Here is a 12,719-nt window from a genome sequence, read left to right as displayed (position 1 = left end):
ACACAATAAATGTCTATTGTTAAAGCCGCCGGTCCGTGGTGTTGTGTTAGGGCGGCCCAGCGGACTAATGCAACAACTTGCCCTGGCAAAGAACTAAAGAAAGGCTCAGTCTTCACTCCTCGGGGGCTGCAAGTGGGTTAAAGATAACACGGACTCAGCACCCGCCATGCTGTTCCGCAGAATTTGCAAGAATAACCCTGTTTTTATTTTTATGATTAAAAAAAATTTTTTTTTTAGTGTTTGAGAGGCAGAGAGTGTGAGTGGGGGAGAGGCAGAGAGACGGAGACAGAGGATCTGAAATGGGCTCCCTGCTGACAGCAGAGAGACCAACGCGGGGCTCGAACCCACGAACTGTGAGATCATGATCTGAGCCGATGTCAGACGCTAAGCTGACTGAGCCACCCAGGTGCCCCGGTAGAACCTTGTTTTTAAATTCAGTCATTGTCAGGTGGGAAATGGATGCTAAGAAAGAGGGGAACTAACTTCTAGCAAGTGGCAGGGGGACGGGGCCTCCCCACATTTAGAAGCGATGCCCCCCCCATCTACTGCTCATAATCTCCACCTCTTAAGTAAATCCTAGAGGAAACCAACAAATTGAACAGTATTAACGTTAGAAAGGGAAAAAAAAATAAAAGAAGGTAGATCTGGGTCGACTATGAGAGATTTGTAAGATTTGAGAATTTTGCAGAGAAATACACAATAAAGTAATTAGGCCAACTTCCCCCGCTAACTTCGTTTCATCCTCATTTCCCTTCGTTGACCCGATTTCCTGTTCTATTTTACCATTTCGATGCTTTCACTTATTCTTTTAAGCCAATTCAGATCCTCCGGGGAGACAGGTGAAGTTCGAACATAAATACATTTACTCGGAGTTTTGCCGCTCAAATGCATGGACTCAAATATACACGTACAATCTTCTTAACCCGGCCTCTCGGGTGGGTTTTACATTTCTTTGGACCATATTGTCACTAGCGGTCATTTTATTGTAGTATTTTTTAAGTTTGTTTATTTATTTTGAGAGGGGGGAGGAGGGGCAGAAAGAAAGGGAGACAGAGAATTTGAAGCAGGCTCCGTGCTGTCAGTGCAGGGCAGGACGTGGGGCTCGAACTCACGAACCGTGAGATCCTGACCTGAGCCGAAATCAACAGTCAACATGGGCTGGCGATGCTAGATCGGCAGAAGCAGGGAATCCAAGCTCCCTGAAAGCAGGCACGGGGTCTCCCGCTCCAGGGTGGGGGGCTTCCTTCTGCGCCCCACGGCGTGTGTCTCCTGGGTCCAGTGTCTACTCCGCGTCCGAAGTGGACCGCGCAAAGCTTCTTGAAAGGCACGGCGTCCGGGTGCTGGAATCCATCTGCCTGGTTCTGTCCCCAACACTCACGCGGGATCACAGCCCCCTCCCTGTGTGCTACCCTCTGCCTGAGGCCTTGAAACGCACCTTCCCCGCAATCTCTGTTCTCCCCTGAGCCACCTGCTAATGAAAGGCTTTGAATCACCAACCGGATTCCTCCTGGGGTCGCCTTTCTTCTCCGTCCTTGCGCTGAGACAAAAGTCCCCCCCTCCACGCAGCCGAAAGTGATTGAACACACAAATTGCCCAACGGGAGAAATTGCCAGTGGGGAGTCCCGAGCTCAGAGGCCCAGGGCAGCCCACACGTTCCAGCTCCTGCCGTGGATCAGGAATTCGAGCAGATTTCTGGCCCTTTGTGGGAAGCCAACAGAGGGAGGAGCGGGCAGAAAGCCGGGGGTCTGTTCCGGGGCTCGGGCCGCGTAATGACACCTCTTCCCTGCAGCGGACAAAGGTTGCCATGGCAAGCCGGCGACGCGGCAGAGAGAGATGCTGTGACAGCCGACGCTGGGACCAGAAATGTCCTTTCAAGTGTCACCCCGCACACGGCGAGGCATTGGCTTTTCTTCCACAAGAGCTTTCAAACCCAATTAAGAGACCATTTTCCAGCCCGGTTTGGGCAGCTCACACGACGACTTGCTGTCTGACTCTGTTGCCTGTCACCGCGCGCACATCTAGTAGCTGGGATTGTGGCTCGGGGCGGGTGGGGGGCGGGGGGGCTGGGTGCAGCCTCCCCCTGCAGCCCAGCCCCACGGCTGTCACCAAGCTGGGGTGCTCCCGGGGCCTCACAAATTACAGACAATCAACCTTGTCAGTTGCCTCCTGCTGCAAACACACGCGGGTGTCTGCTTCCGTTCTGCAAATCTTGGGCTCCAAAGAGGACTTGACTCCAGGGGCAGAGAGATGCCGGGATTAGCCCCAAGCAATGTTGGGGTTGCCAGTGTCTCACGGTCTTTAAAGTAGAGATCATGGAAAGACTGAACCCAGGCCAGCATGCACACCTCTGAGACTCTGACCCAAGCAAACGGTCAGGGACGCTCCTGGGTCCAGCCCGCCATTATCCTAGCCTTGTCTCTGGCGAGCTTGTGCCCTAGGACACCACACGCCCCCATTCTTGGCCCCAGCTTCCTCGCCTATGAAAAAAGTCGTCACTAAAGCCATCCACGCTCTGGGGCACCTGGGTGGCTCAGTCCTTCAAGCATCTGACTCTTGATTTCGGCTCACGGTTTGCGAGTTCGAGCCCTGCTCGAACAGGCTCCGTGCTGACAGCGTGGAGCCTGCTCGGGATTCTCTCTCTCTCCCTCCCTCTGCCCCTCCCCTGCTCGCCCTCTCTTTCTCTCTCTCAAAAGAAAGAAACGTTCAAAAAAGTAATGTCTGCAGTAAACAAAGCAAGCAACCCTCACCACCCCTTGGAGGTTGAAAAAAGATCACATGAAGCCCAAGGAATAAGTATAGGTCATAGTGGGCATTCGGCAAAAAGCTGCTATTAGTGTGAAGGGCACGCCTGAGATTAGGGGGTATTTGTAAGCTTGGTGAGAAGTATCAAATTACGAGAATCATCTTGGATGGCTGAAAGGAGGGGAATGAGAAATGGCTTTGGTTGTAAGATCCGACGCCCCAGAAACACTCTTTATTTTTGTTTTATTTTGATTTTTTGTGGCGTGTGAATCCTGAATTTGGACTCAGCCCGGACAGCCCCAGGAGGAAGCTGATAATCTTCTTAGAATATTGTCGCCCCTTGACCTAAAAGAGTATTTTCTGACGTGTTATTGATAAAGGGAACAATTTGATACAATGTAAGTCATGTACAGTATTATTATTTTGTTAAGTTTGTTTAGTTTGAGAGAGACAGAGACAGAGGGAGTGGGGGAGGGGCAGAGAGACAGAGAGAGAGAGAGAGAGAGAGAGAGAGAGAGAGAGAGGAGAACCCCAAGCAGGCTCTGCGCTGTCAGCACAAAGCCCGACTTCGGCTCAGGTCATGATCTCGCCGTCTGTGAGTTCGAGCCCCGCGTCGGGCTCGGTGCTGACAGCTCAGAGCCTGGAGCCTGTTTCAGATTCTGTGTCTCCCTCTCTCTCTGCCCCTCCCCCGCTCATGCTCTGTCTCTCTCAAAAAATAAATCAACATTAAAAAAAAAAAAAAGAATTGTAAGATAATAGGTCTGTGCCGTTTGGAGCTAACAAAATTTACAGCAGCAAACGAAAACTGACACGCGGGAGGTCAGAAGCCCCCATCTGGGTGGGCGGTCCCAGGACCCCTTGCTTCCTACACGACTTTGGCCACGCGAGCGGCTGACTGCCCACACATGCCCCCGTGTCTCCGTGTCTCCCTGGGCCGCTGGGCAGAATAGCAGCCGCCATAACAGACTCTCAATTCTCAATCTCACGACCGGGCACTTGACCGCAGGAAAAGAAGTCAGGGAGGGTGGTGGCTTCCACAGAGTCCATGGTCCAGGCTAGGAAATAAGAAAAGCCCAAAGCTCATGTCTCCTCGGTGGCATCTGTCCTGAGGCTCCTGGTGGGACAGACTTCTGACTGTCACTTGCACCTGTCATGTCCTCGAGGCACGCCCCGGCACATGGTCGCTGTCAGTGGTACTTGTCCAATGGGGAGAACGAATTAGAGGGTGCGGAGCAAAGGCAGCATCTTCGGGGGACCTCGGCTCTCACTGATGTAGTGGTTTCTAGGAGCCTTGGAAGGACGTGGTCACGGCTGCACTCACCGCCCAGAGGACTGCGCTCAGCGGTGGTGGAGGTCACGGCTCCACGGCAGATGTGGGCTCAGACCCCGGCTCCGGGACTTCCCGGCAGGGGCTGGCGGGCAGGTCACCTGCGGGTCTACGCCTCAGTCCCCCGGCCTATAAAATGGCGTTAAAACAGCCCGATTCCCAGGCTTTTGTAGGATCAGACGAGCTGATGCCCGCAGAGGGCTCAGGCCTGGTGACAGGTACCTGGAACGCTGCGCGAGCCTCCGCTCGTGTTCAGGGGCCGCCCCTGTTCCATCCACCGAGCCTGGGGGAGGGAGTGACAGACACCGCCGGGACCCAAATCCAGATCCAGAGGGCTCCTAAGGGCTCAGCCATGCTGGTTCTCCAGGAGGCGTCCGAGGACGCACGGGAAGTTCAAGGGCCTGTCTCGTCCACCTGCAGCTGTGGCCCCGGCGTGGAGCCCAAGCAAGCCCCCCCGGAACGCTGGACGCCCCTCCCCCGCCGCCTTACCTGGATCACTCCACCCCCTTCGCCCGCTTCCCCGGCCAAAAATGCCTCTGGCAGCTTCAGCATCTTCCCCAGCCAGTCCATCATCACCGTCTCCAGCTCTGTGCACGCCGGACTCGCGGCCTAGCGGGGCGGGAGGAAAGGAATCAGCCACCTGCCGGCCCGTGACCCATGGGGACGCGAGGCGGCCCGCTTCCTCACTTCTGTCCCTTGGACGCTATCGGTTTCACAACAGCCTTCAGCATTTTCAAAAGGCCCGTCTCTGGGCGGGATTACTGTGCTCTCCCCGCTGGCAGTTCCGGGCAGAAGAGGCAGCCCAGCCGAGACGGGGACCCCCGGAGTGAGCACCACAGCGGGACCCCTCACGCTGCCAGCTCTGAAGCACCACCGAGGGCCACCCTGGCCACGTCACACGCCACACCCCTGTTCTGTCTCGCCCTGGAAGGACGGACACAGCCACGCTCCCCAGATCCCAGAGGTGCCCCAGGAGGGACAAGGGTTTGCGCGGCCCTCTCGGTGACCTCACCGTCCTCCACCCACAGACTCGGCTCCCTGGGGACGTCACCCCTTCTCACCCACCCTTCTCTGCCACAAATCTCTAGAGGCTGGCATCAGAGCAAGGGGCCCAGTCTTACAGAATTTCGGGAGCAGATGGGTTTAGTGCCCCTGCCCCGGGGGCACCTGGGTGGCTCAACTGGTTGAGCGTCCGACTTCGGCTCAGGTCATGATCTCATGGCTCATGGGTTCGAGCCCCAAGTCAGGCTTTGTGCTGACAGCTCAGAGCCTAGAGCCTCGAGCCTGCTTCGGATTCTGTGTCTCCCTCTCTTTCTGCCCCTCCCCCGCTCGTGCACACACGCTCTCCCTCTCTCTCTCCCTCTCTCTCTCTCTCTGTCAAAAAGAAATAAACATTAAAAAAAAAGGTCCAGTCCCAGATGCTATTCAAAAGCCTGGATGAGTGTCAAACATGTGCTCTCTGCCCAGGACTCCTGCGAGAATGGCCGGGAAGGAAGGCAGAGCCCATAATGCCCCTACCGTCTGGTGCTGCATTCCACCAGCACCTAGTGTGTCCCCGTTTAGTTATCTGTGTATTTACAGAAGGATCTAGGAAGATGCACCGGTGGACCCTCCTCCGTAGTCACAAGTGAGTGCGGTGAGACTGGACGGAGTCGGGGAGGTGGGTTCTAGGTGGCCTGTGTCCTCTGGGAACCCCCGGGGCAGGTCGCTGACCTTGCCTTTTAGGAGCTCGAGCTGGTGCTCTACCATTCCGGACTGTCCCCTGTCATTGCACAGGGGATGGGGCAGGTTGGCCTGGTTTCCACCGAGGATGCACAGAGCACCTCTCGCCAGGTGGGTCTCACTGGGGTGCCAGGGCCACGTGCACACCATGATGCACGGCTGGTGAGAGCCAGCTAGTCAGCCCCAGGGGAGGTCCTACCCCATCCCAGCTACGACCAGCTCCAGGCTTAGGAACCTGCACTCACTGAGGAACCCGTGTCCTGGCCAGTACAGTACAGGCGAGGGACAGGGAGGCGGTTCTCCAAGCTTCCAGAGAAACCAGAGTGTCCTCAGAAAGAGCACACGCAATGGGCTAGATGCTGAGTCACCCAGAAGGGACACGATGGCTCTGGACTGGCAGAGGGAAATGAAATCTGCTGCGGCATCTAATAAGAGAAGGCGTCCCTCAGACGGGGGTGTGCTCGGCAGAGATACAGGGAGGGCACTGAGGCCACCCTGTCAGTGCCCAGGCTGCTGTCCTGGGGGCAGAGGAAGGCCTCGGGGCACCTGCGGAGGGATGGTCCAGAGACCCCTGGCAGGGGAGCCAGGGATGGCTCCCCCGCAATCCTTCCTGGGCGGCTGACTTCCTCCCCCAGCAACTCCGGACGGACAGACGCCCCCGTCTAAACAGCAAGCCTGCCGGAGTGGCGAGCCGGCAGGTGCTGGGTCCTGCTGCTTGGCCCGGCTCGTTCGCAAACTAACGCCTCCTTCACATGCTCAAGGCCAAGTCCGGAACGAGTCAGCGCCCATGCATCCACTCAGCTGCAAGGCACGAGCCAGGTGGCACTCTGGACCCAGAAGGCCAACGGAAGACCCTGACCTTGGAAGATGTCGGCCTGGTGTGGGCAGCCCGGGGCCCCTGAGGCAGTCAGCGCACGGCTCTAGCTGAATCCTTCCAGCAGCTCCGGGGCTGGGGGCAGGGAGCCACAGGCAAGAGCCGGCACCGCCGCTCCGCTGGCATTCTGTCCCCAGATACGGGGCCCTGGGACAGCTGGCACGGAGGCCGGGGCTGGCCCCATTTCCAGGGCCACCTGCCCTGTGTCGCTGCCCACTTGTGATGGGCTGGAGGGGGCCTCTCCGGGCACGGCAGCCCTGGCTGCCAACAGATGGGCCAGGACCCCGGCAGCTGCAGAGTTCACAGAAATGCTCTGGGATGCTTGGCAGAATGCAGATTCCCAGGCTTGGGCTGCAGACACTCCAGGGTCTGGGCTGCGGTTTGAATTCCTACGGCCACCCTTCCGGGAAAGGAGGCTGTACCTCCCTGTGTCCCTAAGTCCCTTAGGGGTCACTCTGTCCAGGGCTGGATCCTTCTCCGCTCCCCACAGGTGGCTGGTCCCCACAGCAGATCCCCCACCACTGCCAGGAGCCCCCCAGGAGCCCCCCGAGCTCACCCAGGAGAAGCCGATGCAGCCGATGGCCCCGCACAGCATGTCCGCGAGCACGGCCGGGTACGAGTTGGCCGAGGGGAAGTAGGCAAAGAAGTAGGGGCTGTGCCAGTGCGTCACCTGCATGGAGACAGAGACCAGCCCCGCGTGAGGAGGACCCAGGGCCCCTCATTTCCAGGATTCTTCAGCTGGCCCCCCTCCTCCTCCGTCTCCGACGCAAGCCGCCCCCTCCAGCAGCCATGGCTCCATCACCCCTGCACCCCTCGTCTCTTCTGTTCCAGCCTTGCTTGGGGGGGCCCGGGGCCGAGGTGTCAGGGGGAGGGGAGCAGATGTGCAAGGGCACATCCCATCAGGGGAGCCGGGGCTCAGCAAGGCCACTGGGAGTGGGGACATCTAGGGGCGGGCGTGCAGGACTGGCTGGGAATACCCCAGAGTTTGGGAAGAAGATGGGGGAGGGGCCCTTCTTGCATCTTTAATTTGTTCTTGCTGCTGACATGCCTGTCATGCGACAACAGAAAGAATAAAGCCCTCAAGACACCCTGTACCCCTAGGGATTGTCACGGAGTCTCTACTTGGGGTTGTCACCTCTTTATCAGTGTCCAGGAGACATGACCCAGCCCCCCAGCCGCCCCCAACCCCGGCACCACCCCATCCAGCCCGCGGCAAATGCAGGGATGTTGAAAGCGCCCAGGACTGCAAATCGGGCGGCCGGTCGGATTTTCTGGGTTACCCCAGGCCGGTGACCGCCCCTCTCAGAGCCCCCAACACCCCCTCAGATGGAAACAAAAGGCGTACCGGGGCGTTTCCGCCTCTACCCTTCTCGTGGCCTGACTCCGAACCCCCAAAGGTGGAGGAGGTGTTCTGTCAACACGAGTCACTTTCGTGGTCTGAGGCAAAATGCAAACCCCGTTTCCTTAAGGAACTAGTTACTAACTGGCCACAGGGTCCCCCGTGACACAAGAGACCCCCTGATCGGGCAGGTCGCTGCCCAGGAGCTCTCAGAGAACTGGGAGCGGCCGACAGGATTTGTGCAGACTCCTGGGGACTTAAGACCGGTCCCACAGCCACCAAGGCCACCCCACGTCTGCATGCTGAGCGCAGGCGAGCACCTGAGGAGGACGAGGGGGCAGCGGGGATGCGCCTGGAGCGCTGAGGGGTGGAGGGATGGACAGGAGCAGCAGGAGCCCGGGGAGAATGAGGCAATTCAGCCTGGGGTGGGGGCGGGGGTGGCCGGGGGCTCTCAGCAGAGGCACGGAGAAGCCAGCCGGCGGGACGGTGAAAGACGGTGGATGGTCTGGAGCGAGTGAGAAGCTGAGCACAGCCCCAGCCTGGGGGTGGGTGGTGGCGGTCAGGCAACCGAGGCTGGTGGTGGTGCTGAGACGGGCCCAGTGTCCAGGCCCCATGAAAATTTTAGGGGCCCGGAAAACATTTTCATTTCTTTGAAGAATCAGAAGAAAGAAGGAAACACTCCGGGCCAGGAAAGAAATTAACCTAATGCTACTATGTTCTCTTTTAAGTCAATGCCTTTGCAACTGATAAGTGCCCCGTGGAGGCCCCTCCCTGGGTGCCCTCCCTGCCGGCCCGGACACCTGGCCAAGGACAGGAATGACTTTGTTTTGCCTCCCAGCTCAAGCTCGCACCCACGCCCGAGATGGATGTTCCTGCACTCGCTCTGCAGACCTGCAGAGGAGTCCCCCCCACCCCCACCCCGCCGGACCTCACCTCCTTTCCTTGCAACCGCACAGAGCACTGGGAGGGCTGGAATCCCACCCAGGGACCCAGGACCTTGCACTGCCCAGCACGGCTCTGCACACTGAACGCCCCCTTCATACCAAGACTTCACGTTCCGCTGTCTCCCACCTTCCCCATGGATGGCATGTTTGTGCCCCCAGATTCCTGTGCCAAAGCCCTAATGCGCACTGTGATGGTCTTAGGAGTGGGGCCTCTGGAGCGCAATTAGGGCTCCATTGGACCCCGAGGCGGGGCCTGGGCAAGGAGGAAAGGCCAGGTGAAAATGTGCCCAGAAGGCGGCCATCCGCAAGCCTGGGGGAGAATCCTCCCCAAGAATCAAATCTGCTGGCCCAGCCCCAGAAGCAAACCTCTGTTGTCTGAGCTGCTCAGCCCCCGGGTGTTTGCACATTTGGCAGGAGCGCCCTCTCGGCCTGACATTTAACCACACCTCCCCTGGAGGGGCTCAGCGTGTTTGCACAACCTCAGGGCGAGATCTAGGATCCTGCACTTGCCTCCAAGCACAAATGTCAAAGGAAACCCCTGGGAGAATGAGAAGTGAGCAGCGGGTCTGAAAGAGACGCTCTCGGTCTTGAGGAGCAGCCCTGCCCCGGGTCAGTGGCCCTGGGATGCACTGGCTTCAGGGGACAGGGGTCTGCACAGAAACAGATGCCTCCCACATCTCCAGTGAAATAAATATGTGCCGTCTGCTAAACACAAGAATATTAGGAATGTGCTTCAATCTGAACTTCCTTGAAAACAGCCACCAGGGCCCTGTGTCCTCCAAAGGTCGGATGACTCACACGCACGTACCAGGGGCTCGGGGTGGGACCTGACCTGGGGCTTACAGGGGGGTGGGGGGGGAAGAATACTCACTGCCCTCAGAGCCCTCACCATCTGGGTGGCGGTCCTGGCTCCACGGCTTACTAGCTGTGTGACCTCAGGCTGATCGCCTAACCTCACTGGGCGTCAGTTGCCTCAGCTACAAAGTAGAAATGATAAGTCTCTCTCCAGCAAGGGGGCTGTGAAGACCAGGGAGAATAGCACGTGTGACCTGCCCCGTGCCCAGTAGGTGCTACCTCACGGCTAGCCCTCCCTTCTTCCAGCCTTGGGGACACACTTACCCCTGGCATGATTATCCTCTCAACGTCATTGATGATGTCCTCAAACGCGTCTGGCTCCTCAGGGGCAGTAGAGGGGACCAGCGACCGAAGGTAGCCAGGCTGCACGTCGGGGTAGACCTGGCGTCCCTCGATGCCGTCCAAGTAGTCCGCCACGAAGTCCGTCATCTCCTTTCCTCTCCTCCGGAATTCGCTTGAGTTCATGGTGCGTGGGCTTCGCCAGGGGCAGGACCTTCACCGCGAGAGAAAATAAATCAGTTAGCAAACAGGACAGCCTCTCAACTGGGGTCGGGCAGTTACCAGCAAGCTGACTGCTAGGACCGCCTGGGCAGCGATGGAACCCCCCAGGTCCCGGGTCGGGAGCACCTCCCTCCGTGTCCAGATGGGTGGACGCACCACCGGATTTGGACACGGCAGCAGACCGCTGGTTCTACCGCTCGCCAGCCACTCCCGACTTTTCATCGTCTGTGGCAGTGAAAGGGGCGGGAAGTATACACCGTTTTCCTGGCCCATCCCAACCTTGATGACGACCACCGACCCACCGAGTCCGGCCTCGACCCTTGAGAGCCAGCGGACAGGGACAAGCGAGCGTAACCTTCTGAGCCTCTCTGCCCGCACGAGAGACACACATGGCAATGCCGACCCCTCAGGAAGGCGTGGAGGTGCACTCCCGGCACACGTCAGGCCCTCGGCCCGGAGCCCAGGGGGCACAAGTTCCCATCAGCTAGTGTCTGCCTCCTTACAATGCCAGCCCAGCAGGGACCGCACTCCTGTATGCAACATGCTTCTCAAACACAGTGCTGTTCTCCCTCACCATGTCAGTAAAACGCGGGCGATTCTGGGTACTCGTGGTAGTTAGGTTCCACAAAGTCTCCGTGGACACTGAATTAGAGAACATGGGACTGTTCCCGAGGGGAAACTCAGGGTAAGGGTCTTGCGTCTCGGGTCACATTTGTCAACCAATCAATACATCACGTTATATAATTATGTTATAAGAAATATATATATATATATATATATATATATATATATAGTATTAGAGAGAGAGAGCAGGGAGAGAGAGAGGAAATCTTAAGCAGGCTCCTCTTGGCTCCTTCCCACAACCCTGGGATCATGACCTGAGCAGAAACCAAGAGTTGGACGCTCGACCAACCAAGCCACCTAGGCGCCCCTTTATGTGTTTCTTAGAGACACTGGATTTGACATTGATTGATTCGCTAAGTTTGGACTCATGGCCAGCTGCTCTGTAACTCATACCTGAACGAAGCTTCCCTAACACAGGCGTTTTCTCCCGAAGGCGCACGGCACCTTGCACATGGAGAACCCCTACGCCCAGCTCCAGCACCTTCTCTCTGAGCCATTTCGTAAACGGCGGCACTACCAAGAGTAACACAGAAGCATTAATAACACAAAAGGTTTCGCACAACACAGACCCCTGGTTGACACAGGAAGGCGGAGGGCGGGTCACCCCAGCGGGAAACGACCACACCGAGCACCTCAAGTGTGTCATCGGGCTACACACGTGCGCGTTCGGAGCGGTCAGGAAAGCACCAGGAGCGTTGATTTGGGGACTACAGACGGGTTTTTGCAAGTAGGTGAATTTGCACACGTGAGATCAAAGCAGGAAACTGGGACGACACAGAGAAAACTATTCACCCGGAATCCCGCCGCTCAGAATTCTGATGCATGTCCTTCCAGAACGTTCCCTGTATTTGCAAGAGACCACTGTGTGCTGAGCAAGGGGCGCATTTCTGAATCCCGCCCATAGTTGAAAGCTTTACAATTCACGACTGACTTGCCCAGGGGAGTAAGTGCTGGATGGGGGGTGATTCTAGGCCCTCTGCACACAGCACAGCGGTGAACCTGGGGTCACAACTCCAGAACGTCTTCCATTGTTGCCCACGGTCTGTGCTGGGTGTCTGTGGATTTTTTTTATTTTTTTATTTTTTGACAATTTGTATGAGGTAAAAGGTGGTAAAGAGAAATGATTCCCTGGACACTTGTTAAACGCAAGAAGATTTTTTTCAAGATTACTGCAACGGGGGAGGGAGACAGAGCTTAGCTCGTAATGCACCAGGACACGTGGGGACTCACAGCCGACAGGGAGGTAGGAAGTAGATGGAACGTTCCTCAGAGCACGCTGGCATGGTGTCCAGGGTGGGGGAAGAAGATATGGAGGGTGGAGCCTTCCTCGACGAGCTGGCTAGCAGGATTCCTCGATAAACCTGGGCTCAGCAAGCCGAAGTGAGCACGAACAAAGACGCCCACAGAGGCCTGACGAAAGTTCGCGCCAGGAGGGCATCTTAGCAGAGGTGAGTCAGTCTGAGGGTGCCTTTCCATTCCTTGGTGCTCTCTCCACGGTGCTCCCCACTGCGTGAGCGGCCCAACGGATGTCGTTGGAAGTTTCCAGCTCCCTTGAAGACGGATTGTTAGAACAAACCCTCATCTGTGTTATCATTTGGGGATATATTTTTTACCTTAGTGAACAAGTGGCAGCGACCGCGATATAAAGTAAGGTTCCAAGTTCTAGCAAGAGTGAATGCGAACAAACCACAGTGATCGCCCCAAGTCCCAGCACACCTTTGCGTTTCGTAAGCTCAGGGCCAAGGAAGGTTCTGCTTATCATCCAGAATATCATGGCCGGACTTTCCAACG

At 57.2% G+C, this 12,719-nt stretch overlaps 1 protein-coding gene across 3 annotated transcripts in view; it reads right to left on the bottom strand.

The window, feature by feature from the left end:
- Nucleotides 1–12,719, bottom strand: part of DDC (dopa decarboxylase) — an 85,215-nt gene that overhangs the window by 54,968 nt on the left and 17,528 nt on the right. For all 3 annotated transcript variants that reach the window (XM_086697089.1, XM_025922853.2, XM_086697090.1), the window contains exons 2-4: nucleotides 10,068–10,296; nucleotides 7,222–7,335; nucleotides 4,559–4,678 (exon numbers count right to left, since the gene is read on the bottom strand). In XM_086697089.1, the coding sequence (XP_086553215.1) occupies nucleotides 4,559–4,678; nucleotides 7,222–7,335; nucleotides 10,068–10,296 (463 nt within the window). The remainder of the gene's footprint in view (nucleotides 1–4,558; nucleotides 4,679–7,221; nucleotides 7,336–10,067; nucleotides 10,297–12,719) is intronic.

The sequence above is a fragment of the Puma concolor genome, chromosome A2 (genome assembly GCF_028749965.1).
Source record: "Puma concolor isolate L17-30 chromosome A2, mPumCon1.1.hap2, whole genome shotgun sequence".
Lineage (NCBI taxonomy): Eukaryota > Metazoa > Chordata > Mammalia > Carnivora > Felidae > Puma > Puma concolor.
The sequence above is the reverse complement of the archived record's forward strand: the minus strand, read 5'-3'. Positions and strand labels throughout refer to the sequence as shown.